We start from the raw sequence: 27,668 nt of genomic DNA on the forward strand, positions 1-27,668 counted from the left end.
GATCTGCACAAAGGTCTTTGGTATTAACTGGTCAGTGAAAGGGCTCCAGCACTTTGGGTACCTCCCACTTCCTAGGATCTATCATCCAGAAAGTAGCCGAGAAACGAATGCATGGCTGCCCCAGCCGATCTCCAAGCTTCCTTCCAAAACTCTAGGACTCCCTCTCTGCCTTCACTGCCCACTGTCCTCTCATACACACTTTCCATCCTAGCCCCTCTGGTCTAGTGGCTGCCCCTTAGGGAAGTCCCACCCCACATCCCCCCACATTCCCCAGCCTCCCTCTATACCAATCGAGGCCCAATGCACAGCTACAGGTAAGATAACAAATGATGGAACCAAGGGATTGGGGTGGAAGTGGTCAGTCACCCCAGCGGGGTTAAGAAGGCTGTGTCACAGCTTAGACTTCAGACCCGACTGGTGGGACAGCAAACCAAGGTGGGCTTGGCTGGTCCAGAATGCCTGGCTCTTCCTCCAAATGCCTACGTCCTGCATTGAGGGTCTCTCACCCTGACCAGAGATTCCCTGAGGGCGGCACCTGGGATGATGAGCCTTCAGAAGCCCCCCCTCTACCCAGGCAGCCCCTAGGAAGCACTTGCTGAACTAATTACACAGACAAGGACAAAGCTCTTTGGGGAAATCGGCTCATTTATCCAGTGAGATAACATCTGCGAAAGCTCAGCACGGTGCCTGGTCAATGCCTGTTCCCTCCTCCCTTCCCCTCAGCAACAACTGGGGGAAGACACAGCACACCAAGAGGGTGGATGTCCCCGGAGCCCAGGGCCTGGGGGAACCTCCTCCTTCAGGTCTCACCACTCACCCTCTTCTGTGGGGGGCCACTGCTGGCCATGAGCACGAAGCAGGCCACGACCACCCTGGTCCCCTTCCCTGGCAACTTGGAGCCCTGAAGACACTGTCCCCCCTGCTCCTGGGGGCAGTAAGGACTCCCCCAGAAAATGCTGGGAGCTTCTGGTCTCTGAAGCCTGACTGAAGGCTGCCGGCCTCAGGAGCTTTCAGCAGTCACCTGCTTTCCGCCCCTCAATCAGAGAAGACCCTGGCTCCAGGCACAGGGGTGGCTACCATGACCTAGGGAATGCCTGGGAGCCCCCAGGCTGAGGTTACACGGTGCAGGTAGGCCCGCCATAAAGTAAAACAAACCAATGTTGAATAGTAAGAAGCAAAAAGGGAGAGTGGAAAAATATCAAAGCAGGTTTCTCTTGGGCACTGCTTGAGCAACAGCAGCAATGGCCTTCATCTTCAGGCTGCCTGCCCTGAACCCAAGACCAACGCCTCAGGTGCTCCCAAAGGACGTGTCAGGAGGGATGAAGCCGTGCTGAGTCCAGCTGCCAGCACCAGCAGCACCTCCTACAGAAAAATGCCCTCCCTGCTCCTCGGCAAGCTTGATGCCCAGCTCTCAATGGCACCTGTGTTCAGAGGAAGGGCACAGGGCCAAACCAGAGGGGAGCTGACCCACGAGGGGCCAGTCCTCAGCCATCACTGTCTCCTTGACAAATGTCCCTCTACAGGTTGTTCATGGCGGACCCTCCCCCCTTTTGCTCCCATCACCAACATGCCAGGAGTGAAGCAGGCTGGTGCCCTGGGTCTAGGCTCAGAAATGAAGGAGACCCCCCATGTCACCTTTCGTCACAAGCTAACCGCTCCCCAACCCCCCACACAGACACAAAGGCAGCTCAGGGCAGCCTGCCAGCCGGCTGGACTCTTTATGTAGTTCAACATACAGTGAATGGTGGTGGTGAGGAAGGGAGGCTCCCAGGGAGGCCCTGAGCCCTCCCTGCTGTGAGCCTGCAGTGGCCGTGGCCCAGGATGCTCCTGGGGGTGAGAGGGGGTCAGGCTTTCTGACTGGTGGCTGGGACCATTCACTTTTTGACGATCTGAATGACGTCCTCGTCTTCCAGTGTGTGGTCCTTCCCCACTTTCTGGGGGTTGTGCTTCACAGACAGACCCCAGACCAGGGCACTGGGAGAAGGAAAGAGATAAGAATTAGCAGTGGAAGGGCCTCCTCACCGTCCCCCAGAGTCGAGGCTGGACGTCCTGCCTGGGATTCCAGGAGACAGACATGATCCTGTGGCAAGTCAAGGAGCTCTGCTTAGCCTTCATTTTCTCAGCCACGAGATGGACACAATGAACGCAATGACATCTGCAGGATGCCCTCGTGGTGGCCTTAAATAACTCATTTTTTCAGAAAGGCAACGTGGCACAACCTGGCCTCGAGCTCACTTCCACATGACCCTGGGAGAGCTCCTGGGCCTCTCTGGACTCAGGTGCCTCCTCTGAGAATTGAAGGGGCAGGATGAGAGGACCCCAGAAAGGTCTCCGGCACCAGGCTTTGTGGATGAGCTCTCCTGCCTCCCAGCCCCGAAGGGTTCTCCTCCCCTCCCCTTTGCTCTCCCATGACACTGGAGGCACACATCCTGGCCAGGACTGGCTGCCCTCAGACAGGCAGCTGTCGAGTAGAGGGATGAATCGGCAGGACACACACACGGGAGAGTGAGGGCCGATGGCCACACAAAGCCTCCCCACGGGGCCTGGTCTGCCACAAGCCAGGCTCAGCCTGCCCCGCCCAGGGCAGGCCCCTCCCTGACCCCCCAAACTCACTACTTGAATTCTTTGATGAGGTTTTTGTGGATCTTCATGCAGAAATCCTCCACGGTGGTCCGGGAGTCGGGCAGCACTACTGGGGAGGTATAGTCTGGCAGCTGCCCTTTGGGCTTGGTGTAGCTAGGACACAGGGAACAGAGATTACCTGGAGGACCCACTGGCTCCAGGGGCAGGGAACACCAGAGGCCCTCCCTGGCCCCGTGCTGTTGGCCAGGCCGCAGAGCACCTGCACCAGCCGCCCCCCCCAGGGAGACTCACATTCTCACTAGCCGCAGGTAGTCCCAGATCCTCTCCAGCAGGTCGTCGAAATTCCAGCGGTGGTGAGCAGAGATGGGCACACAGTGGGGCACCTTATAGATGATGTCGAGCTCCTCGATGGAAATCTGGTCGATCTTGTTCAGCACGTAGATACAGGGGATGTAAACTCTGACAGAGAGATGCACCAGAGGGTTGGGTCATATATGGGCCCCCTGTGACGGGGCCCATACACAGCAGGGGCTGAAGCAGCACAGAGCCAATGCTCCCCTCATGCCGGCCACACACCAGGGCCACAGCCAGCAAAGGACATGTGCTGGGTCCCAAGAGAGGAAGCCTGAGCTCAGCCCCCGGGGCTCCCAGCAGGGATGCCCCCAGGCTCAGAGTGGCTTCTGAGGTGAGTGCCACTCATCAAGTGACCCCCCTGAGAGTGAAGTCAAGAAACAGAGCTGCCCAATGCCCTGGGGTGGGACCCTAAAGCGGTAGTCCAGAGCCTCAGAGACCTTGGTGAGGTCCCTCATGGAGGGATCCAGGAGCTGGGGGACTTTCCAGAACATTCCTGCAACACCCCTCACCAGCGTCTGCTGGAAACGTTGCATGACAGGGAGCTCCCTACCTCACAAAGCGCCCAGGTCCCCCTGTGAGCAGCCCTTGGCGTCAGGTAATTCCCCCAATGCTGAGCCTAAATCTGCCTCCTTGCCACGTCCACCCCCTGCTCTTACTTTGCTCTCAGTGGCCCAAAGCTTCTGCCACACTGACAGCCTGTCACGTACTTGAAGACTGAAGAGCCCCACAGCAACTCTCACAACCCACAGGTGTGGATGTGAGGCCCTTCCCATGTGCTGGCAACCCTCCTCTGGATGCCTGTTCTAGAATGTGGTTACCAAAATGTTCTAGATAGGGCTTGGATAGGACAGAAATCCCAAGACCCTGCCATTCTCCAGGCAGCCCACGGTTCTGCTGGCTTTTCTGGATGCCCCATATTTAGTCTGGAGTCCATTAAAACCCTAGATGTCATACAGACAAATTACGGTCTACCTGAGACTGCCCCAATTAAGTCCCGTTTTACTAGATTCGGCCCAATGCTCTACCTGGATCTCGGGCTGGAGCACCAGGCCCAATTTCACTAGATGACATTTGATGAGGGTAAATGTAAAGGTCTTACTTGTGGAAGCAAGTACTTTGTTACAAGCACAAAACTCATGTGGCTGGAGAACAATCTGTCTGAACAACATGGGGTTTGGATGGGCTATGGACTGAGTCAGCAATGTGAAAAGCTAGAGAGACCTGGGCTCCAGAGCCTGCGTCCTCAGCCTTGGGCAGCCTCCCGGTGCAGACGGGAGCACCCACAAAAGCTCGGCCTGGGAAGAACTGGGCATCTTGAGCCTGGAGAAAAGAGCTTAGAGAGGAGGGAGCTGCCCTCAGGTCCCTGAAGGGCTGTCTTGTCACGTGGAAGAGACTGGCTCATCTTGAACCCAGAGGCCAGAGGTGGAAGCTGAGAGAGGCCAAAGGTCAGGGAAATCTGGCTAAGGCTGGGCTCAATACAACAGCTGGCAGCGACAAAGCACTTCCTAAATGAGTCAATGCATCAAAGCAGCCCAGGCTGGCTGCCTTGGGAGCTGAAGGGCTTTGAGCAGAGGCAGAGTAAGGGGAACCCTTTCCAAGATGAAGCCAAGCCACATGCTCCCTCTGGATCTGGACTCGTCCAGCCAACCCAGGGGCCGTCTGGCTAACCCAGGGGCCTTCTGGCCAACATGGTATCACTCACTTTCAACTCTGACTGCACACCAGCTGTGAATTCTGCAAAGGGGCAGACCCCTACAGGCTTCTACTGCTAGAGCCCGCCCTCGAATCTGAAGGAGGCTCCTCAGCGCTTTCATGAAGGCCAAACAGGACTGCAGGAAGCCCGAGGTGACAGAGCTCCCGTAGGCCCGGCCCCAGCCCCGCCAGCCCTCCCCCGGTACCTGTTGCCCTCCACCACATCAATGAGGTCGTCGGCCGTGGCGTCACTGCGCAAGGTCACGTCAGCGTTATGGATCTTGTACTCTGCCAGGATGCTCTTCACGGTCTCGGCATCCAGCTCGCTCTGAGGGCACTGAATAAACCAAGGGGGCGCTGAGCAGAGGGCGCCCTGCCCCATACCGCTTCCTCCCCACCCTCAGCTCCAGCTCTGACACAGCCCCAGTCTTGGCTCAAGCTGTCCTGTCGTGAAGGAGGTGCACTTTGGGGACGAACGCTGGAACCTGCGGGGCTTAACTCTGTACACTGCTTACAAGGGCTTTGCTTTTCTTCTTTCTCAGTAGTGAAAGGACGGTGGGAAGGAGAAAATCAGTATTTATTAATTTAAAACAATTAACAGCCTGCCCACACGTCCCAGCAGCGTTCTGGGGTTTGTGTTTTTGTTCTTAGCAGCCCTTTTATACAAAAAGCAGAAAAGCCACAGCAGGATGCAAAGTAACTGTGAAAAATGAAATAATTAAACCTAGAAAAAATAAACATTCAGGTCAATTATGGCAAAATGACCCACAGCATTAGCTGGGTCTTAAAAAATGTTTTAAGTGTTACCCTTTCCAGGAAATATATGTGCATTCTCATAGGGAATCCTTAAAAAAAACTCACAGCCAAAATGGATGGAAGTATAAAGGGTCACGTCATCATTTAAGGAATTAGAGAAAAATGGATAAAAGTATCTTTTACAACTACAGCTGGGGTAGAATTCTTAATCTAACGAGATACTGAAAATATCACAAAAGATAAAACATTATTGATTACATTAAAGCTTTTTCATGAACAAAATCAATACCACCAGGATTAAGTAGAGAAAGCATCAATGGGGAAAAAGAACTGACATAGCCCTGATATCCAAGAAAGAAAGGGAATTAACACACCTACACAAGACCAAGGACCAGGCCAAGTGGAAAGGGGCCAAAGGATGGCAGCGAGCAGCTCTCCCCAGGGGCGTCACAAACTGTGACTGACCACAAGAATCCCAGGAACAGGAGAGTCCTGCACACTCATGCTGGTGGTGACTGACAGCCTGGCTCTGCTCCAAGGCAGTCCTCCCTCCCCACAGAAAGACAGTGTGAAAGGAAGTTGAATGCTTTGCAATGTGTCTATGGAGTCACTGGGCCCCTGGCCCTGGAGAGAAGACCTCTCCTCCCTCCTTCCCTGCAGAGATGGTGCCATCACACACAGCTGACACTTGGGATCCTTCCAGAAGGGAGGGACCTACCTGGAAGTTAGTTGAGATTGTGGAATCCAGGAGGACCCACTGTGAATCAGATTTAGCTGCTCCCCCAGACTACAGAAATACCCATTAAGGGCCTCCATCTCCCCTCAGAGCCAAACAGCCATAGACAAGCCCCTACTCCTATCCCCTGACCTCCCCAAGCACCCTCTGGACGTCTCTCATGGCCCATCACACTCACATCTGGGCAGTCGTTCTTAGGGTACATCTTAGACTCACCCCCTAGAGTGAGAGCAAGGACTGGGCCTTATTCACGGGTGTTGCCCCCCAGGACTTAGCACAGGGCCACACCGTGGAAGTCACTGGCTCAGTGTAACTTGTGGCTTTGCCAAGGTCAGCACCTGGGCCTTTCCTGAAAGAACACATCAGATGAGTGACAGCCGGCATGGGGCGACTCACTCACCAGGTCACAGCTTTCTGACGACTTCAACACAAAAGCACTACTGAATCCCTACTATGTGTAGGCACCAGGGACAGAGACAAAAACCATTGTTTTGCCCCTGAGGTGCTTAGGGAGGGAGCCTGTACACAGGAAAGTCAATGCTAAGAGACTCTGGCAGGGGAAATCCCTGAAAGCTTCCTGTAGGAAGCAGTGCCTCAGCTAAGAGGAGGCCAGGAAGAAGGAAGGCATCCCAGGCATAGCACGGGCCAAGGGGCTGGTCCAGAACGGAAGACACTGCCCAAGCAGAGCCTGCAAGACACACCGTGGCTGTGAGGTTGATGCCCCCTTTGTCCTTCTTCTTAAAGCCAATGTTGGGGGGCTTGCTGTTTAAGCGGATTCCAAAGCCTTCGAGCTCATTCTCAATGATCTTCTTATGTCCCAGGGGCTTCAGCACGTCCAGGACGATCAGAATCAAGTTGCAGGTTCTGGCCACTGAAGAATGAGAGAGAGCAGCCGGTGTCAGCCCAGTGTGCACCCACTCTACCAGACAGGCCTGGGGCCTCACTGGACTGGGCAGACACGCTCAAGTGACCAGGAACCCTGCCCCCCACTGTCACCTTCAACAAGGAGAATGAGGAAGATTAAACCAAACACAATCAGCCTCTGTCAGACAGGAGTCCCCTCAGAGTCATGCTGGCTGCATGACCCTGGACAGGTCACTGTTCCTTTGTACCCGAGGCAGCCCTTGGTCCACATTGGGAGAGCCTAGGTCTGGCAAGGGACTCCCTGCATCCATCAAAGCATCCTCCCAAGGCAGGGCCATGGCCAAGGCTAAGGACTGATGAAAGAAGGCTCTGGTAAAGCCCTCACCAGCCACAACAGAGTGCACCTGGAGAGTGCTGTACCTGCCCCCATCTCCTGTGAGCCCCAGTACAGCCCTGGGAAGCTCGCCATCTTACATAAAAGGAAACTGAGGCAGAGGGAATGTGCCTCGCCCAGAGTCACTGGGTGGTCGAGGGGAGCCCAGTGTTCAGCCTGTGACCCCAAGCTGAGCCTTGCTGCTCCTCCCAGGAGCTGCAGAGTCAAGGGCCCACAAAGAAAGGACCCCACCCACATTGCCCTTCTCCCACTGTGGGATGCAGGGCTTCTGCCTAGTGAGGGAGCATGCTGATCGCCAGCCTCGGCTGATCCAGCAGAATGTCACAATGCAGAATGAAAAAGAGAGAGCTCCAGGCCCCAAGGGAGCCCAGCTCAGAGGGCCCATCCAACCACTGCTGTCTAGCCAGGGGCCTGTGGCCTGACTTGACCCCTGCCCCCAGGGCCTGGAAAAGTCACTGACACAAGCTAAGCAGTGAAAACAGACCCTGACTAGCCCGTGACATTGGTGTCTGTTGCTCTAAAGTGATTATATAGAAAGAGAGGAGACACCAAAGGGCCTGGGCTCTAGGCTCTGCTCTGCCACAAACCTGTTGGGAGATCAGGGGAACTCACTCTGCCTTACAGAATGAAAAGGTTTAGGGGACCCAGCACCCCTGCCTGAGATTCTTTGCTGCATCAAAAGCCACATGATTCCCTGACACCCCCATCAACCGAACTCACAGGATTCTGGAGTCAGAACTGAAAGGGGCCTCAGAGCCCACAGATGAGGAGAGGGACCCACAGGGACGGCGGCCTGCCCGAGGACCTACAAGGGTGCTCCTTCTCAATTCTGGTCTCACCATGTTTTCTTAAAAAAATTTATCAATTTACTTACTTTTAGTTTTCAACATTCATTTCCACAAGATTTTGACTTCCAAATTTTCCCGTCTCTCCCCCCCCCCCCCCCCCCCCCCCCTCACCACCCTCCCCCCCCCCCCCCCCCCCAATTATTTTAATGCTGCACCCCGCGACCAGACTGGAGTGTGAATACTGATCACCCCCCCCCTCTATCCCCCCCCCCTTATCCCCTTCCTATTTTCCTGTAGGGCAACACAAATTTCTCTACCCCAGTGCCTGGATATCTTATTTCCCAGTTACATGTGATTTTTTAACATTTGCCTTTAAAACTCTGAGTTGCAGATTCTCTCCCTTCTTCCCTCCTCACCCACCCTCATTGCGAAGGCCAGCAATTCCATATAGGTTGCACATGTGTAGTTACACAAAACACTTCCTAATGGTCACGCCGTGAAAGACTGACTGTATTTCCCTCCATCCTATCATTCTGCTTCTCGCTTGACCCTGTCCCTTTCCAAGCGTGTGCCCTGCCTTCTGTCATCACCCCCTTACTTCCCTGCAGGGTGAGCTGCCCAGGTGAGTGTGTACGTTATTCCTCCTTAAGCCAAATCCGATGAGAGGAAGGCTGACCCATTCCCTCCCCCGCTCTGCTGTGGAACCTTTTTCTGGTCCCTTTTATGTTTCACCACGTTTTCTGCCACAAAGGATGGTTTCAACCCCAATAAACAATTCTACTCACGGGGTTGTGCATCACATACCTGCAATGACCTGGCGGCCTCTTCCCTTCCCATCTTTGGCGCCTTCAATGATCCCCGGGAGGTCCAGAAGCTGCCCAAGGGAAGGAGGGGAAACAAATGATGAACAGAAGGGATAGGAAGGGTCTCTTGGGGTGGGGTGTGTGCATGCGTGTGTGCGCTGTAGGAAGGGGGCCCTTCCTGGTCCTCTTTGCCAGGGTTACTTTTGAGACCCCAAAGCTGGAAACGACCACGCCCAGGAGCTGGGGAATGGCTGGATTGGACACAGTGATCATTATCTTCGTGTGAAGGCATCATCCAGAGAAGCGCGAGCTGAAGCACAGTGAGGCCAAAAGAACACACTCTCCGAGCCATACCTCGCGGCATCTAAGCAAAGCTAAGGGGCAAATGGCGCGGCTTGTCTGGACTAACAGAGGAGAGCCTACAGGCCTGTTAGCGGACAGTGGCCTGTGCCAGGACTGTCAGGTGGTTTTGTTGAACTGCTTTTCTGGAAAGGTTCAATGAGGAAGTTATTTATGAGGAACCCAATCACCCAAAACTGGGCGCTGACCACTGAGTCAAGAACATGTTCCGGCACTTTCTCTGGGGATAGCACAGCCTGCACTGGGAGTTCCTCTGAAGCTGGGAGGGCCGGGGCCCACCAGCAGCCTGGGCCACCCCCCACCCAGCCCCAGCCCCTTCAGGGCCAGCTCAAGCTGTCACCGTCTCCTAAAGCACATATAGAGGGGCGGCCAGGTGGCTCAGCGAGTTAGAGCACTAGCCCCAGAGTTGGGAGGACCCGGGATTGAATCTGGGCTCAGACACTCAGCACCACACCCAGAAATAACTGGCCGTGCAGCCTTGAGCAAGTTACTTAACCCCAATTGCTTAAAAAAAAACAACAACACATATAGACCTTCACCCGCTCTAGTCCTGAAGCTCCAGCAGCTTTAGGGGAAAGGCCTCAGCAGCAACCAAAGCAGTGCCACGTGGGCATGAGCTGCCAGGGTGGGGAGCCTGTGGTAGCCCTCTAATGCAGCCCTTTGGCTGAATCCAAACTGCACACATAAAAGGATCTGTTCTGTAAAACTTGGACTCAGTCACAAGGCTGCACCCAAGGACCTAGAAGGCCACAATGGCCTCGAGGTCACAGGTTCTGCACCCCTGACTGCTGGACTCTCTTCAGTGAGAGCCTGGCTGCCTGGCCTCTGAGAGCCCCAGGTTCTGGGGTAGAGGCTAGACCTGGAGAAAGATGATGGGGATTCAGACCCCATGACTGCTCCAAGTCACGGAACCCCCTAGAGGTTCAGCTCTGGCGTCACGGGATGCTCATAATATGTAAAGCGCCTGGCAGGCCAGGCCTCAAGTGCTCAATGTCTATTTTTTCCTAAATATACTTTTATCTATTTTGCTAAAAACTTCCCAGTTACATGTATAAAAAAAAGATTCCTTTAGAAAAATTTTGAGTTTCAAATTTTCTCTCTCCCTCTTGTCCCTTTCCCTAGCCCTTGAGGAAGCAGGCTTCTCCATACTGGCTACAGCTGCCGTGCCACCCGCTCCTCCCTCCCAGCCCTCCTCAGGAGTAGGCACCTCGGCTGGGCATGGCCCCACAAACAGCAGCTGCCTCTGCCCCTACCCAACCACCCACAACAGATTCTGGGGAAATCTTCCCACTCAGCCTTTTCCAATCCCAGCCTGGACTCAATTCAACAGATTCTGTCTGGGTCCCAAGCTGACCTCAGCAAAACAAAGCCCACGGGTCAGAAGGCAGGGGATCCAGCCAAAAGCTGCCACTCTGCAGTCAAAGCCCCATGGATCAACTGGCCTGGCTACACAAACAGCCTCCAAGCCACGCCCAGCCTGAGACCCATGCTCCACCTCCGACTGGCCACCCCACGGCATCCAAATGGAGCTGCCCCTCGCCCCACATCTCACTGGTGCCTGCTGATGCACCCTCCCCATCTCCCTGAATCCTGGCCTTCAATGCTTCTCTCCCAGACTCCGAGGGAGCCTCCTCACTGGTCTCCTGGCCGCCCGAGTGTTCTCCGTCACCCCCTGCTGAGTGGCTCCCCATTGCCTAATTTAGGACCAAACACAGGCTCTGTGGTATGGTGCTGAGAACCGTTCACGGTCCTGCTCCAGGCTCCCCACCCCACACTCTGCCCCAGCCGGCTACCCCCAGGTCTAGCCTCCCTCTGCCTCTTGGAACCCATGATCCCCCAAGGTCAACCCCAATGCCTACTTGCTTCCAGAGGCCTCCCTGAGTCCCCTGCTGTGAGCCCACGCCCAACCCCTTCTATACCATGAGGTCTCAAATGCCTGTTGTGAGACCCCAAAGCCGCCAACTCCCTGGAGAAGCAGGACCTCCCACGGAGCCCTTGACTACCCTGGCTCCCCCCAAATCGTCTGCAGGACTCAGCATGGCATGGGCTGCATCTGGGTAGCAGGTGAGCCCCCAAGGGCAGGGAATGCTGGCCTCTCTTCTTCCCTGCTCTCCAGAGCCCAGCACATAGCAAGCACTCAATGAACGTTCCCTGGACTGAAGACTAGAATTTAGGAAGACCAAGCTGCCTAATGCAGAAAGATGACGTCAGACCAGAACGCGTCACCTGGTGCGCTCTTCCTGGCTGGAGCCCCTGCCTCGGCTAAAGTGACCCTCTCAGGGTCCTCGGGACCCCATCTGCCTCTGCCCCCGAGGGGGCTCTTCCTCCCCGCATCCCTCACGTGGAGCTTGTCCCACGCTGCCTTGTGGGAGCAGTGGCCTTGTCATGGGATCTTGCCTGTGCTCTTGAACCCAGGCCAAGTGTCACTCTGCCCCTTTCTGTACCCCCGGAGCCCGGCCAGGCAGGAAGGAGGGAGCCGGACCCTGATCGTTGGCTCACCTGGATCTTAGCACCTTTGTACCTGATGACTCCAGGCACGGTGGTCAGAGTGGTGAACTCGTAGGCAGCCACTTCCGAGTACACCCCGGCCAAGTTACTGAGCAGTGTCGACTTCCCCACGGACGGAAACCCCACAAATCCGATCCGGGCATCTCCAGTCTTGGCCACATCGAACCCTGAGACCGGAACAAGCGCCAAATGAAGGTCACAGGAATGAGCTGCCTGGACCACCCAAACAGGAAGCCCGCCCAGGAAGCAAGTTCAAGTCATGGCCTCTGTGCTTTTCCTCCCCCCTACTTTACGAAATCAAACAGAGCTCAAGACAGGGACTTCTCTAAGTACGAGGCCCTACTTGCCAAACAAGCTGTGTTTCCCCCTCACTCGCATTAAGCCACCAAATTCTAAAGTATAAACCTGTTGAATATGAAGACCTCTTTCAAAGGCCAAAAATTTTTTCAAAATAGCTGTGCTATTACTATGTACTGACTAAGAAGACACAAGATGACAAAAATGACAATGCTTAATGTCCACTCAAACTCACAGCTCCAAGCCCCCCATGAACCACTCCCAAGGATGCACAAACACACAAAGGACCCGGGCTGGAAAGCACACTCACCTTCTCCAGGGCCGCCGCCCCCGCCGCCCTTCGGGGTGATGAGCTCCCGCCGGAGCTTGGCCAGCCGGGCCTTCAGGAGCCCCAGGTGGTGCGCGGTGGCCTTGTTCTTCTGAGTCCGAGCCATCTGCAGAGACAGTCACGGGCATGAGCATTCCCATAGGTAAAGCATCCTTACTACAGGAGCCTGTATTCCGGGTCCTATTCTCTCTACCCTTTTTAGCCCCACCCAAGACATTAGGGTTGGAGGAAACACTCCTAGGACTTGAGTTTAGCGGGCGCCGAGGGCCTGACACAAGCCCCTCAGAGGGCACAGGGACACCTCCAGCCTGGGCTCAGAGACCTCCTGGGAGGGGGAAGGAGCCCACCCCCTGCTAAGGCAGAACTTTCCTTCCCCTTGGGGTAACTCTAAGCATGAACAAGCTTTTCCTTGCCCTGCACCAAAATCTCCCCCCCTGGCTCCGAGTCCTGCCATGTGGGGCCAAGCTGGAGTCCAATTCCATGTGACAGCCCTTCAAACACTCGACACAAGTCAGTGCTGACTGGCTCGGGGCTGTCACCATGATCTCCTGGAAGGGAGGCCACGGGCTGTCATCCACAGCTAAACTCCCCGATTCTAGGGCTCCCGTTCCCGCTGCGCCCCAACCGGGGCAAGGACGGCCCCTCCTCCTTCTCACAACCTTAACCTGTTCATTTACCGTAATTGACACTAAGTTACGTTAGCGCAGCTCATCGTGTCTACTGCTTTTCAGCGCACACGGGTTTCCTCTCCGTTCTTGTCTCCAGAATTAATCACAGTACGTTAATTAATCACGCCGATCACGGGCTGTGAGAGTCCCGGGGGATTCCTCCCACTCCGGGATTTTCTGAACACGTTCTTTTCTTCCTGCCGTCACTGCTCCCGTCCTCACGTGCCCAGGAGCGGGATTCGTGGGCCAAAGCCTCGCTAGGGAGGGAGGTCCCAGACCCAGAGAGGGGGCCCCCGGGCAGAGGCACAGCCTCCAGGCCCGGCGCGGCCTCAGTTTCCCCCCTTCGCCGGCCCCGGCGGCTCGGGGCCCTTATTTCTTACCTCGGCCTCGATTTCGGCGATCTTGGCTAACGTGCCGCTCATGGTGCCGCCGCTCTCGGTCCTGCCCTGCCCTGCCCTGCTCACCCCGCTCCACCTGCCGCAGGCTCCGCAGCCGAGGCCGGAAGCAAAACAGGCCAGGAAACTGCACGCCACTCTGCGCAGGCGCGGGCGCAGGCGCAGTTACAGCCCCAGCCCCGGGCAAGCGTCGCGAGAGCCAGCACAGCGCGAGGACGAGGATGGAGCCCGAGGCCTGCTGGGAAGTAGCGAAGGAATAAACCCCACCCCCTCTTTCTTCTCTCCCGCCCTCCTCCCTCGTGGGCGGCCCCTGAGCAGCCGCTGGGTCCTAGAGAGAGTCTGGTTGCCTAGCCCTCCCACAGTCCCCTCCCCCCTGCCCGCACAGACATTGACATGCTTTCCCATGTGTACCCATGTTGTAGGATCCCGGGTCCGGAGCCTCCAGGAGCGCAGGGGAGGAAACTGAGGTCCACGTGCGCGCACACACGCACACACACACACCCTCCTGACCCGTGCACGCACGCGCAGCCGCGGAGCACTCCTGTGCCTGCCTCAGTTTCCTCATCTGTCACACGGGGATGGGAGAGGCGCTACCCCCCACGAGGGGCTGAGATCACGAGCCGCACACAATTTGCAGACCCTGGGAGCCACAGACACATTCACACTTACGCACAATCACGCACCATAGTCCCGCAGCCGATGTGCCTGCACACACACACACACAGTCACAGCTTTAGAACTGTCAGCACCTTTGAAGGAAAGTCGTCAGGTGACCCGTCTAAGGTCACACAGCTAATACATGCTGGGGCTGGATCTGAACTCGGGACTTCCTGACTCCCTGCCAGGGCCTTATCCATTATACCAGGCTGACGTTCATCAGCACATGGAGGCATTTTGGTGCATTTCGACAAGCATTAATTAAGCATCTATGGTATACCAAGTACAATGCTGGTCACTGAGAGAGTATACAATGACCAAGTGACACATACAGTGTATGCACAAGCACACAACGCACACAAAAGTGCATGTGTACAAGTGCAGACACACAGCGGTGCACATTAACACATGGCATTCACACATGCACACAGACAGAACATACAAATATACAAACACAACATGCATTACAGTGCGTACCGATGAGCAGAGAACATTCAGAACCCACATAAACACACAAATCTCACATTCCAAACTGATTTCACACTCTTTCCCAAACACTGCCTGATTAGCCATCTCCCACTTCCAAGCCTTTGCCATTCCCAGAATGCCTTCCTGCCTCACTTCCCCTTCTTCTGAGGACCCAGAGTTTAGCTGAAGTGCCATTTAATCCCACAAAAACCCTTTCCTCATTGGCCCTTGCCCTGTTGTGGTTCCCCATCACTTTTGCATGTAACTAATGTAGTTTTTAAAGTTCCAGACCACACAGAGGTGTGCTAGAAGCAGCTCCTTTGGGCTCCTGAGAGCTGACTGTTAAATTTTTAGTGGGACCATTTATACCTCGGAATACTAGGAATCAAGGCTTGATCTTTTGTTTTGTTGATTGTCCGGACTTAAAAAAGTGATGGGGGCGGCTAGGTGGTGAAATGAATAGAGCATCTGATCGGCTCTGGAGTCAGGAGGACCTGAGTTCAAATTCAGCCTCAGACACTTAACACAAAAACTGGCTGTGTGACCTTGGGCAAGTTACTTAACCCCAACTGCCCTCCAAAAAGCAAAAAAAAAAAAAAAAGAAAGAAAGAAAGAAAAAAGAAGAAGAAAGTCATGGAAATGAAGGCACAGATATAACCTACATAAAACTCTTAGGGAGAAAATTTGGAACTCAAAAACTTTTTTAAATGAATGTTAAAAATCATCTTTACATGTAACTGGAAAAAATAAATACTATTAAAAAAGTATCAAAGAATAAAAAGAAAGTGATGGAGAAATATTAATAGTGAAACCATGTCATGTGCACATTCCTCTCTCCCCAGAGAGCCGGTGGTTAACCATTTGCCAACACACACTGCTGGACAACCTTGAATCAATCAATCAGAGGTGTGAACTTGGTGTGAATTAGTCACTAATCGGTTGAGAAGATATCTCTCTGATCATTGGATGAAATCTGATGATTCTATACAGAAAAGACCTCAGGATTGGCTGAAAGAACTAGACAAAAGTCTGGGCCTGAGCATAAAAACATCCAGTGGCCAGAGAGATTAGGGGGAAGCCCTTCTCACTGTGCAAGATCTCCAAAGATTTGGAGCAAAGGACTTGGGAGAGAACTGCTGGGGGAGGGGGCAGGAAGGGAGCATTTCTTTCTCATGCTTCTTCCCCCTTGTTGCTGGAGAAGCTGGACCAGTATCCCTAGGGCACTTAGCTAGGGGCAGAAAGACTGGGCCCGCAGAAAGTGACATCTCCATCCTTGAAGGGATGCTCACCTGAAGAGAAGTCACTGGGGGGTGGGTAGAGGTGGTGACTTGGGAGCCCTGCCCAGAGCTACATCTAAGGGGAACTTCACGATGATTGAGAGAGAGAAAAGGCTCACCATTGGCACGGAGTTTTTGTTAGCCTTTGGCTACGTCCTCTCCACATGTGTACCTCACTGTCTTTGTTCTATAAAATTAGTGCCCATTTCCTCCCCACTCTGTATTTGTGGAAGCATGCACCCCAGACACTTTGGGGGGAAATATTTTTGTAAATACTATGCTTGGCACTTGATTTAAGACTGGAAAACAAGTACTGCAAGGCTATATATTGTTACCTTATTTATTTAACTTATATGCAGGGTATATCATGTGGAAGGCCAGGCTGGATGAATCAAAAACTGGAAAGAAGGATGCTGGGAGAAATGTCATCAATCTCAGATGTACAGAGGATAGCGGATGATGGCAGAAAGTGAAGAGGAATTAAGAAGCCTCTTGATGAGGGTAAAAAAAGGAGAGTGTAAAAGCTAGCTTAAAAAAAAAAAACTAAGATCTTGGCAGCTGGCCCCATCACTTCCTGGAAAATAGAGGGAGAAGATATGGAAGCATGGTCAGATTTTATATTCTTGGGCTCAAGGATCCCTGCAGAAGTGACTGCAGCCATGAAATTAAAAGAAGCCTGCTCTGTGGAAGGAAAGCTGCGGCAAATCTGGCCAGCAGGTTAAAGAGCGGAGGCAAGGTCCCCATAGTCCAAGCTACGGCCTTTCCCAGAGCAATGCATGGCTGTGAGAGTTGGACTATAAGAAAGCTGAGCACTGCAGGACTGATGCTTTTAAATTGTGGTGCTGGAGAAGACTTTTGAGAGTCCCGAGCACAGCAAGGGGATTAAATCACTCAATACTTAAATTAATTCAATCTATACATTGGAAGGTCAAATACTACAGCTGAAGCTTAAATACTTTGGCCACATAGTGGGAAGATAGGACTCACTGGAAAAGACCTTGATGTTGGGCAAAACTGAAGGCAAAAGAAGGGGACGGCAGAGGATGAGATGGATAGAGAGCATCTTGGAAGCAGCAAGGATGAGCTCGGACAGACTTTGAGAAATAGTAGAGGACAGAAGGGCCTGGTCTGTTATGGTCCAAGGAGTCACAAAGAGTTGGACATTGACTGAGAGACTGAACAGCTAAAAATTCTTGGTGTATCTTCATAGTAAATACTTTTGCTTTAGCAAAAAAAGTGAATGAAGTCTTACTGTTGGTGGGAAGCCCACCGGTGGGGTCCTCCAACAGACCACACTAGGAACCCAGTCCCTTAGAACTTGAGAGGGGTAGCAGCCACATTCTTGGTCCTTTGCACCAGCACCAGTGGGAAAAAAAGCCGGGGGTCAAGGCTGGGGCTGAGGGTTCACTCACATATCCTGTGTTTCCTTACTTTATCTCCCCAGTGGAATTTAACTTACTCTGGGGCAACAAATATTTTCTCCTAGTGTCTTCCTATTCTCTCAGCTGCTAAGGAGAAAAATGTCTGGTTCATTGAGTTGTGTTTGTTGAGTTGCTTTGAATGTCGCTTTAGCTCTGTCGCTTAACCTATCTGGGTCTCAGTTTCCTCATCTGTAAAATGGAGTTGGATTTGGTGATTTCTAAGGCCCTTTGTAAATCTCTGATGCTATTAATTGAATACAGGTGTTTGTTCAGTCAGGACTAATTCTCTGTGATACCATTTGGGGTTTTCTTGGCAAAGACAATGGAGCGGTTTGCCATTTTCTTCTCCAGTTCATTTTACAGATGAGGAAAGTGAGGCAAACAGGGTGAAATGACTTGCTCAGGGTCACACAGCTGGGAAGGTCTGAGGCTAGATTTGTACTCAAGTCCTTCTGACTCCAGGGCTGGGGCTCTGTCCCTTGAGTCACCTACCTGCCCAGCTGAATATAGCCACACACTCACCTTCTCATATAGACATATTTATGCAGAGACACTCACAGCCTTCACAAACATTCATGTGCAAGCACATTCAGACCCATAGGACACACTCATGTACACATCCCTTTCCCCTCAGATTCACTACTGCCCCGTCCTGAGTCTGTACAGAGGCCAGGGCAGGCCTGCACGGCTTCTGGCCCATAGATTTAGAGCTAAAAGGGCCCTGAGAGACCACTGAGCTCAATCCCTTCATTTTACAGCTGCAGAAACTGAGGCACAGGTAGGTGAAATGCTATGCAGAGAAGGCAGACTTAGAACCTGGGTCTTCTAGACTCTAGGTGTGGTAGGTGCCCTAAGGGTTCTTCAGGATCGCCTTTGCTTTTCACACAAAAGATTCCTTTCCACACAAAAGATTCCTTCCCAGCACCTCTTAGGGGGAGGGGTCAGGGAAGGAGAGAGGAATGAAATCTAAGAGGAACCAATCATAATAGCGTGCTACAGGCTCGGTTTCCACCCTCCCAGCCCCCACCAGCCCTCAGGCTAGGACCCCCCAGCAGGGGACTACCACATCCCCTTAGGGCTTCTAAGGTTAACCCTGAAGGACCAGGTGGGGAGAGGGGGAAGGGCTGTGTGGTTCTCCCGTGCTAGCGAGCGTGAGCCCCCTGCCCCTGTACTTTCCTTCATGCTTATGGGGGTGGAACCCACCAGGGAAGCAGACTTCATTAGCTTTACAAAAGTGTAAATATGTACTAAAATCCTATATAAGGCACAGTTCCGGGATACTTTCTCTTAGGAGTTCATCCAGAGGAAAGCGCCTTAACCTCGGAGGGAGAGCACAAAGCTCTCAGTTTCTGGAAGCCTTTCTCTGTCCTTTGCGGGGACACTCATCAAGTTCCCCTTAGACATGATAGAGATTCTCCACTGGGCTCCTTGCAGAGCTTTGAAGCTGCCTTTCCTCAGTGGGTCTCTGTCCTCAGCTACTGATGGTACACTGCTGATCTGAGGACGATGGGAATCCTGAGAGGGCCTCCCGATGCTCCACTCACCCTCCCTTTTCACCCCTCCCCCAAGGGTTTCACCCTCTTCTCTAGGGTTTGGCTGAAATACCTTCTACTGGAGGCTTGATCTAGTTTCCTCATACAATCCAATGTGCTCCCTGGCTATGTCCCTCCATTGCATCTAATGACTTTTAAGAACTACTGAATTGACCAAGGTCACTTCATCTAAAGTCTTAGCTTGCAAGCTTGATTTAATAAAAGTATTCTTCTCTGGTTAAGGTATCAGGGAATAGCATCTTGTCTGATACTTTAAGTGGGGTGGGGTAATTAGGTGATGGATTCATTGATTCCATTAACATCCACTCTTATATGGTAGGTAGTATTAATATGCCCATTTTACAGATGAGGCAACCAGGTAAATTTCTCAGGCTCACACCAATATCACAAAGCCGGTTCCAATCCTCGACCTTTTACTCCAGATTCCATGCTCCTTCCGTTAATCCAATCATCTTTGATGGATTCCAATCTGGGGGTCTGGAGTTTGTCCCTAGCCCCCAGCTGGGCCCAGGAACTGAGGGAAAGGCTTCCTTTTAAAGAGTAGAAAGAAAAAGATTTGCAATTCAACTGAAATATAAAGCAGGAAAATTAGCATCAGGCTGAAGAGGAATGAAAGGAAAACCTTTCCTCCTCTTTCAAGGACGGAGGCAAATCTAATTACTGGTCAAATGGAAAAGGCCAAAGATTTTCATATTTATGGTCTCTGACAGTTTTTCCATTTAAAAAAAAATTACATTCTGCTGCTGCTTCGTCAGTAATGGAGAAGAGAGTGGGGAAGGACATTTTGCTGGAGTAGGCATAGGAATTGATTAAAGCCGGTTTTTAAAAACCAGATCAATTCTCCTCCTCCGGCCTTGCTGACTTGCCTCTGGAGAATTTGCTGAATTGGCCCAGGGCGCCATTAGGCACAGCCTTCTCTGACCAAAGTGATAGAGTGAAGAGGGCTGGTTTTGTTTCCTTTGACTGGGGGTAGGGCGGTTTGGTTGGCCAGAGGCTTGCGTCATCCAGAGGGGCCCAGCTAGGAATCCCCCGGCCCCTTTCTTTGATCACTGGCTAGCCAGATACCCAGCCCATCCTGCTACCCAGCAGACATGTTGAGACACAGCCATGGAAAAGCGCAGTGCATTCCTGGTCAGCCTCACCTCCAAAAGGACTTCTCTGCCATCCAGAAAAAGCCTGTGTTTTGGGGAAGATTCCAGTTTAGGACTTGGGACCAAAAGCCTAAAAAAAAGAATTGCTATGGGGGAGGGGAAGGAAGGGAGAATTTCTCACTCTGTTCTTTTCTCTTCTCTCCCACCCCCCTCCATTGACCTTGTCATCTGAGAGATTGGACCATTATCAGACAGTGCACTTAGCTGGGGGCATAGAGTCTAGACCAGTAGGGCATAACATCTCCATCTTTGAGTGAATATTTGTCTGAAGAAAGGCAACTTTAGGGAGTGTGACTCCTTCTTGGGGCATAAAATTGCTGACTGGATTCCTGCTGAGGGCTCAGGACTGTATTTACTTTTTTTTTAATAGTATTTTTTTTTTCATTTTGTTTTAGTGAATATTAAATATCATTTGTTTAAATGAATGTTAAAAACTGTCTTTATATGTAACTATATAAAGGCATTTTTAAACATTCATTTAAACAAATTCTTGAATTCCAAATTTTTTTGCCTCCTTCCTTCATCTTCCCCCTCCCTGAGATGGTAAGCAATTTGATATAGGTTATATATGTGTAATCATGAAAAACATATTTCTATATTAGTCATGTTGTGAAAGAAGAGACCGAAAAAAACACATGCACAAAAAAATAAAGTGAAAAAATAGTCTGCTTTGCTCTGCATTCAGACCAACAGTTCTTTCTCTGGAGCCAGGGAGAGCATTTTTCATCATGAGAACTTTGGGATTGTTTTAGATCATTATCTGGATCAGAGTAGCTAAGTCATTCATAGTTGATCATTGTTACAATATTGCTGTTCCTGTGTACAATCTTCTCCAGGCTCTTCTCACTTCACTTTGCATCAATTCCTACAAGTCTTTCCAGGTTTTTCCTGAAATCATTCTGCTTGTCATTTTTTGCAGTACAATAATATTCCATCAAAATCATATACCACAGCTTGCACAGACATTCCCCAATTGATGGACATCCCCTCAATTTCTGATTCTTTGCCACCACAAAAAGAGCTGCTGTAAATATTTTTGTACAAATAGGTCCTTTTCCCTTTTCTTTGATCTCCTTGGGGAGACCTAGCAGTGGTATTGCTGGGTCAAAGGCACAGTTTGATTGCCCTTTGGGCACAGTTCCAAATTGCTCTCCAGAATGGTTGGATCAGTTCACAACTCTACCAACAGTGTATTATTATCCCAATTTTCCCATACCCCCTCCAGCATTTATCATTTTCCTTTTCTGTCACATTAGCCAATCTGCTAGGTGTGAGGTGGTATCTCAGAGTTGTTTGAATTTGCATTTCTCTAATTAATAGTGATTTAGAGCATTTTTTCCATGTGACTATAGGTAGCTTTGATTTCTTCTGATAACTGCCTGTTCATATCCTTTGACCATTTCTCAACTGGGGAATGACTTGTATTTTTATAACTTTGACTCAGTTCTCTATATATTTGAGAAAGGAGATCTTTATCTGAGACACTTGAGATTGTTTGCCAGCTTTCTGCTTTTCTTCTAATCTTGGCTGCATTGATTAGGACTGTGTTTATGAGAGGTAAAGGCAGGGGCAGAAGTATTCTGGAGAGACATACAAAGGCAAAGAGTAGATGAGACCTGAAGGTTTGATTAGGGTGCTGAACTTGGAGTCAGGAAGACCTGAATTCAAATCCTGCCTTCTTCCTTCTCCATTTCACCCCGTTGGTGAACCAGTCCAACTGGACACTGACCTCTTCTCTCAAGCCCCTTTCCTCCTCATCCTCTCGAAGATCTTGTTCTGCCAAGCTTCAGCCTTGGATTTCTCCCACTCTCCAATGTCTTCTCTCCTATTCATGGGCTGCTGAATGAAGATGGAGAAAATCACAGTTGTGACACCTCAGTCTACTACACACTTATATTATATAATCTCATCTGGCTTCTCCTTGCAACTTTATACCTCCCTATTCAATTCACTCATCAGAGAAGTTTTTCCAATCCTCTTTTATCCCTCCTCCTGTCTTCTAGTATGCCTTCCCCACTCCCCTCTCAACTGAGAACCTCATTGATAAAATATATATGTGTATATATATATATATATATATATACATATAAATATGTATGTATGTGTGTATACATATAAATAATGGGAGTCTGGTATATGTACAACCCCCTCAGCATCTCCATGTAGAGGATGGTGGGCAGATGGCTTCTGGGAGAATCTTGATGATTGTAAAGGAAGCCTTGGAGAGATGATGGAATATGTGAAGATGCTCTTTAACGGTTCTGGTTAGCTAGTTAGTTACAACTAGTGGTTACAAGGACCTTTTGTCACCAGTAGGTGTAGCCAGAACTATTAGTTTTCAAAAAAGGCCTGAGTCAGCTTCGGCTGTCCTTTTCTCCCAGACAAGTTTCTACATGGTCCCATTCTTTCAGAGTCTGGCCCATTATATTACTCCTCAGGATTCCAGGGGGACAGCCTGGATCTCTACTGGCATCAGCTCAAGCCCCAAATGCTTAGCTGTGCTCCCTCCACTGTTAAAGGCCTGTAACCAGCACCTCAGTTCCATTCAACCATTTAACATTGGGTAGCTTTAACAAAGCGGTATAGTGGAGAACTTTCCAGGCCTGGAGTCAAGAAGTACTGAGTTCAAATATGGCCTCAGACACTTACTAGCTATGCGACCCTGGGCAAGTCACTTCACCCTGTCTGCCTAAGTTTCTCCAGCTACCAAATGAGCTGGAGAAGGAAACAGCAAACCACTCCACATCTTTGTCAAGAAAACCCCAATGGGATCACGAAGAGTCCAACATGCCTGAACAACAACGAAAGCTTTAGCCAAAGGATATTTACCTCAAAGACACAGCAAGAACCAATATATAAACACATTCCCCCAAACCTTGGGGCCTATCATTCCCTATGCTACTTCCTTGTCTGGGGGAGTAGGTTCAAGGCTTAGCTCAGTTCCTACATATCATTAGTCCCACCAAGTTCATGTCTCGATGGGGCACCATTCCCAAATGCGTCCTTCCACTGGCCTCCCAGAAATTGTTCCTTGGCCCTGAGGTTTTCATGATGCACTGGTTGTGAAACCCAGACTAGATTTTGACTGTTGGATTTCTATGACCCCCTCTCTTGAACTCAAAGGTCAGACACTCAAAAGAGCAAATGAAAAGGCCAAGGGTCTAGGCCCACTTCTTGAAGGAGTCATATATGGCCCTGCTTAGGTGTCAACCATACTTGTATATTAGAAAGAGTTTGGAAGGATCCCTTAGATTTTTGTAGACAATTTATATAATATTGAAATAAAAAATACTTGATAGAATTTACTTCTAAATCCATCTGGTGCTGGAGTAGTTCCCCCCCACACCCTGCCCCTGCCTTTGGAAGTTCATTTATAACTGGTTCAATTTCTTTTTTTCTGGTATTAGTTTATCTAAATAATCGATTTCTTCCGCTAATGTGGGTATTTTGTATTTCTGAAAGTATTCATCCATTTCACCTAAGCTATCAGTTTTGCTGGCAGATAATTGGGCAAAATTAGTTCCAACAGTTCCCTTTATTTCCTCTTTATTGTGAATTATTTTTCATTTTTTATAAAAAAAACCATTTGGTTTTCCTCTCCCTTTAAAGACAAATCACACTAATTGTTTATTTTATTAGTTTAAAAAAAAACAGCTCCTACTTTTATTTATCAATACTTTTTTTTTTCCCAATTTTGTGACTTTGTTCTTTGATTTTGAACATTTCTACACTGGTGTTTAGTTGAGAGTTTTTGATTTGTTGTGTTTCTTGGTTTTTTTTTAACAGCATGCCCATTTCGATGATTTGTTCTTTCCCTCTTTTTTTTTTTCTTTTTGGAGGGGGGAAGGCAGGGCAACTGGGGTTAAGTGACTTGCCCAAGTTCACAAGGCTAGTAAGTGTTAAGTGTCTGAGATCTGATTTGAACTCAGGTCCTCCTGACTACAGGGCCAGTGCTCTATTCACTGCAACACCTAGCAGCCCTGTTCTTTCCCTCTTTTGTTGAAGAAAGTGTTTAGTGATATAAATCTTCACCTACAGACAGTTTTAGCTACATCCCATAACTTTTAGTTGTATCAGTGTGGTCATTTTCTTTGATAAAATTATCTATTGTTTCTATAATTTGTTCTTTGACCCACCAATTATTTAGGGCTAAGTTATTAAATCTCTAATTCATTTTTAATTCTTTCTTCAAAGCCCTTTTATTGAGTATAATTTTTATTGTGTTGTGGTCAGTAAAGAATATGTTTAGTATATTCCCAGAGACATTTCAAACTCAATGTCCAAAACTTCAACTCCAGTCCATTATGATATGTTACTGCCAAAAAAAATATAAATAAAAATAGAGATCTTATGTAGAGATCTCACCATGTCATTCCTCTACTTAATTGCCCTTAGGATGAAATATAAATTCCTCTTCCTCATTTTTAAAACCCTTCATGACCTGGCCCCAAATTCTGTGCCTTGGCAGGCGGCGCTTCATGCCAGGAATGCACTCACTCCCCATCTAAGCCTCGCAGAATCCTTCCGTTCTCTTGAGATGCCATTCAAGCACCCCCCTCAACAGGAAGCCTTTCCTGAACTCCCCTCCCACCTGCTCACGCCCTCCCTTGTCTATCTCTCCATTGTACTTACTCAGTTATTCTCTTCATGTATGTTTTGAATATTCTAACATATATGATTGTTATGTTACCTCCCAACTAGGAGGTAAGCCTTGTGAGAGGAGGGGTTGTTTCATTTATTATATTCATATCCCCAGCACCTCCCACTGTGCCTGGCTCAAGCCTGAATGCTTGTTGAGTGACTAATACAGAAGCCACCTAATTTTTGGATCACAGCTTAAGATATGGGCATGATGGGCTCTTGGGTCAAGGATGGAGGGCTGGTTGGTAAAAATGTGATAACCTGGAGTCTTAGGAATATAATCAAAAGCATTTTAAATGTAAATGGAAGGGGGAAGGACAAACTGAATCCAACTGAATTTCGCATCAGAAGAGAATTTAATTTTGCCTCTGGAACTGGCTCACTACAGGGTGGCCCCAACTCTCACTTCTGGAGTCACAATCATCATTCCCATGATTGGGGAAGTCATTCTTCCTAGTTAATTTTCACCCATTAATGACTATTGTGGGGAATACTCTGTCAAAGTCCTCCTGGTGATTCCTGATTGCTGAACGGTATAATACAGTCTCTGGTCCAATGTATAGTTATGCTTAGTGTGTGCTTAATAAAGGAAGTGAAGAACCAGGGGTCTGTTGTCTGATCACCCAGTCTGGCTAACTTGTGAGCCTCTCATCAAGACAAAGTTGGCCATAAGAGGATTAATGTTTTGGGCTGTATTTCCTTAAATTTGAAAGGGTTATGGCATGCACTGTGCTAACCCAATCTTTCCATTAATCAACCTCTCTATTTTTTTAAACCTAGTACCAGATACTTTTTAGTAACATATTTTGAAATCGAATAATGCCAAAGCCATTTCATTACTAGCTGCTTTTTATTATTATAATTATTCTCCTCACAATTTTTTACTTTTTGCTTCTTCCATATCAACCAATGCTCAGTCAGTGAACATTTATTAAGGCCCTAATGTGTGCCAGGCACTGGCTGGAGATATAGAGTGCTAGAGAGATGCAGAAAAGCAAAAGACAGATCCTGCCCTCAAGAAGTTCATAGTCTAATGGGGGACACAAAATACAAATAACTATCTTTGGGCAGCTAGGTGGTGAAGTGGATAGAGTGCTGAACCTGGAGACAGGAAGACTTGAGTTGAATCTAGTTTCAGATACTTACTAGTTGTGTGACCTTTGGGAAAGTCACTTCACCAGTTTCCACATCTGTAAAAAGGGGGATAATAATATCAACTACCTCCCAGGGTTGTTGTATCAAGTGAAATAAAAATCATAAATTGTAAAGTGTTAGCACAGTGCCTAGAACTTAGTAAGTACTATATAAATGTTAGCTTTACACTTTTTTTTACAAACAAAATATGTAAAAGATAAGTTTATATATGTATATGTAAAAGACAGAATTTTGCTTAATTTTCTGTAATTTGCTTAATTCTATTCTCTATATTATACCTTTGGTAATTTTTACTATTAGTCATTTTTACTATTTTGGCACAGCCTAGCCATGCACATTGAATCTCTCTTCACTTGTTCAAGTCTTCTGTTATTTTGTTTCACTGTTACAGTATGTAAGTTCTTAATATATATTATGAGGTTAACTCCCAGAGAATTTATAAATTTTGTAGTTATTTTAAATAGTATTTCTCTTTCTACTTTTTTCTTCTTCTTTTTTTTTGCTAACAAAATACAGAAACTCTGATAGATTAGTAGATTTATTTTAAATCCTACTTCTTTCTGAGTCAGTCAGTCGATTAGAATTTATTAAACTCTTATTGTGTTCCAAGCACAATGCTAAGTAGTGGAGATAACAAAGAGAAGGAGCTCCCAGTCTACACTGGGGGAGACAACATGCAAATAACTATGTTCAAACAACACACAGACAGGATAGACTAGGAGGGAAGGCACTAAAATTAAGGAGAAATGAAAAAGGTTTCCTGACTTGATTATCTTTTTGCTGTTGATTCTCTAAGGATTTCTAAGTAAGCCATTACATAAAGATGTATTTTAATAAAGATGATTCTGTCTCTGCTTTACCAATGTATATTTCCTTAAATTGTTTTAAAAACTGTAGTTAGCACTTGCTGTTTCGTCATTTTTCGGTCTTGTCTGACTCTTCGTGATCCCACTTGGGGTTTTCTTGGCAAACATACTGGAGTGGCTTGACCATTTCCTTCTCCAGCTTATTTGACAGATGAGGAAACTGAGGCCAACAGGGTTAAGTGGCTTACACAGCTATTAAATGTTTGAGGTCAGATTTGAACTCAGGAAGATGAGTCTTCCTGACTTCAGGTCCAGATTTTTATTTAACTTCCCCAATACGGTTAACACTTCTAATCCTGTTTCAAACAATCATGGTAGGATTGAGCATTCTTGTTTGAATGAGTGAAAAATAATTTAGTAAGTGTTTCCCAGAGATAAAAATAGAAAATTGAGACAATCCTTTCTCTCAAGAAGCTCTCTTGTTCTAATTGGGGGAGTCAACACATGTAGGAGGGCTCAAATGGAAAGGACTGGTGATCCATTACTTCTCATTCTTCACTCCTTTCTCTTTTATTCCCCCAGATAACTTAGTTTTTTCAGTGCCCTTTGCAAGGGCTTTTCCCCTCAAATTCCTGGCCTCTGTTTTTTTTCTTCCAATGATTCTTAAATTAAGCATAGTACCCACTGTGGAATATTCCCTAATTTGTACTCACAGTTTAGGTCTCCTGAGGGGGAGCCACCTCCAAGTTAAAGAAGATACTCTGTGGACCCAAACTCGTAAAAACTATAATTCATTAGTTCTCACCAGTACACGCTGCACTGTGGAGGTCCAAACTCACACCCTTTCAGGTAATCCGATCCAATCAAACAAACTCAGAAAAGTCCTAAGGAGGTAAGGGGCTCCCCCAAAAGGAACAATCAGTTAGGTTGTGGAAACAAAAATATTATTTGCCTTGACAGGGAAAAATATTTGGGGCATCTGGACCAGCTGGTAAACCATATCATATGGACCT

At 49.0% G+C, this 27,668-nt stretch overlaps 1 protein-coding gene and 1 long non-coding RNA gene across 2 annotated transcripts in view; both read right to left on the reverse strand.

Annotated features, from left to right (window-relative positions):
• Positions 1–1,688: 1,688 nt before the first annotated feature.
• DRG1 (developmentally regulated GTP binding protein 1) lies at positions 1,689–13,691 on the reverse strand. Its single transcript, XM_069081850.1, has 9 exons — positions 13,512–13,691; positions 12,446–12,569; positions 11,830–12,005; positions 8,972–9,041; positions 6,823–6,992; positions 4,836–4,966; positions 2,875–3,042; positions 2,614–2,736; positions 1,689–1,974 (listed from the first exon to the last, which is right to left on the reverse strand). The coding sequence occupies exons 1-9, from the start codon at positions 13,551–13,553 to the stop codon at positions 1,875–1,877; spliced, it is 1,104 nt and encodes a 367-aa protein (XP_068937951.1). The 5' UTR covers positions 13,554–13,691; the 3' UTR covers positions 1,689–1,874.
• A 6,948-nt stretch (positions 13,692–20,639) lies between these two features.
• LOC138156474 (uncharacterized) overlaps positions 20,640–27,668 on the reverse strand; it is a 34,914-nt gene continuing 27,885 nt past the window's right edge. Inside the window, exon 3 of the long non-coding RNA XR_011167158.1 lies at positions 20,640–21,892. This is a non-coding gene — a long non-coding RNA (uncharacterized lncRNA). The remainder of the gene's footprint in view (positions 21,893–27,668) is intronic.

The sequence above is a fragment of the Petaurus breviceps genome, unplaced genomic scaffold, assembly GCF_028583685.1.
Source record: "Petaurus breviceps papuanus isolate PSGF00001 unplaced genomic scaffold, PetGlider_PUasm1.0 99, whole genome shotgun sequence".
In the NCBI taxonomy this organism is placed as follows: domain Eukaryota; kingdom Metazoa; phylum Chordata; class Mammalia; order Diprotodontia; family Petauridae; genus Petaurus; species Petaurus breviceps.

Bases quoted from the DNA above. Each gene is read 5' to 3' on its own strand.
- DRG1 (XM_069081850.1), bottom strand. From the start codon at position 13,553: ATGAGCGGCACGTTAGCCAAGATCGCCGAAATCGAGGCCGAG. The intron at 9,042-11,829 runs GTGAGCCAACGA...TCCCTTGGGCAG, and splicing joins ACAAAGGTGCTAAGATCCAG to CTTCTGGACCTCCCGGGGAT. The intron at 3,043-4,835 runs GTACCGGGGGAG...TCTCTCTGTCAG, and splicing joins GATGTGGTGGAGGGCAACAG to AGTTTACATCCCCTGTATCT.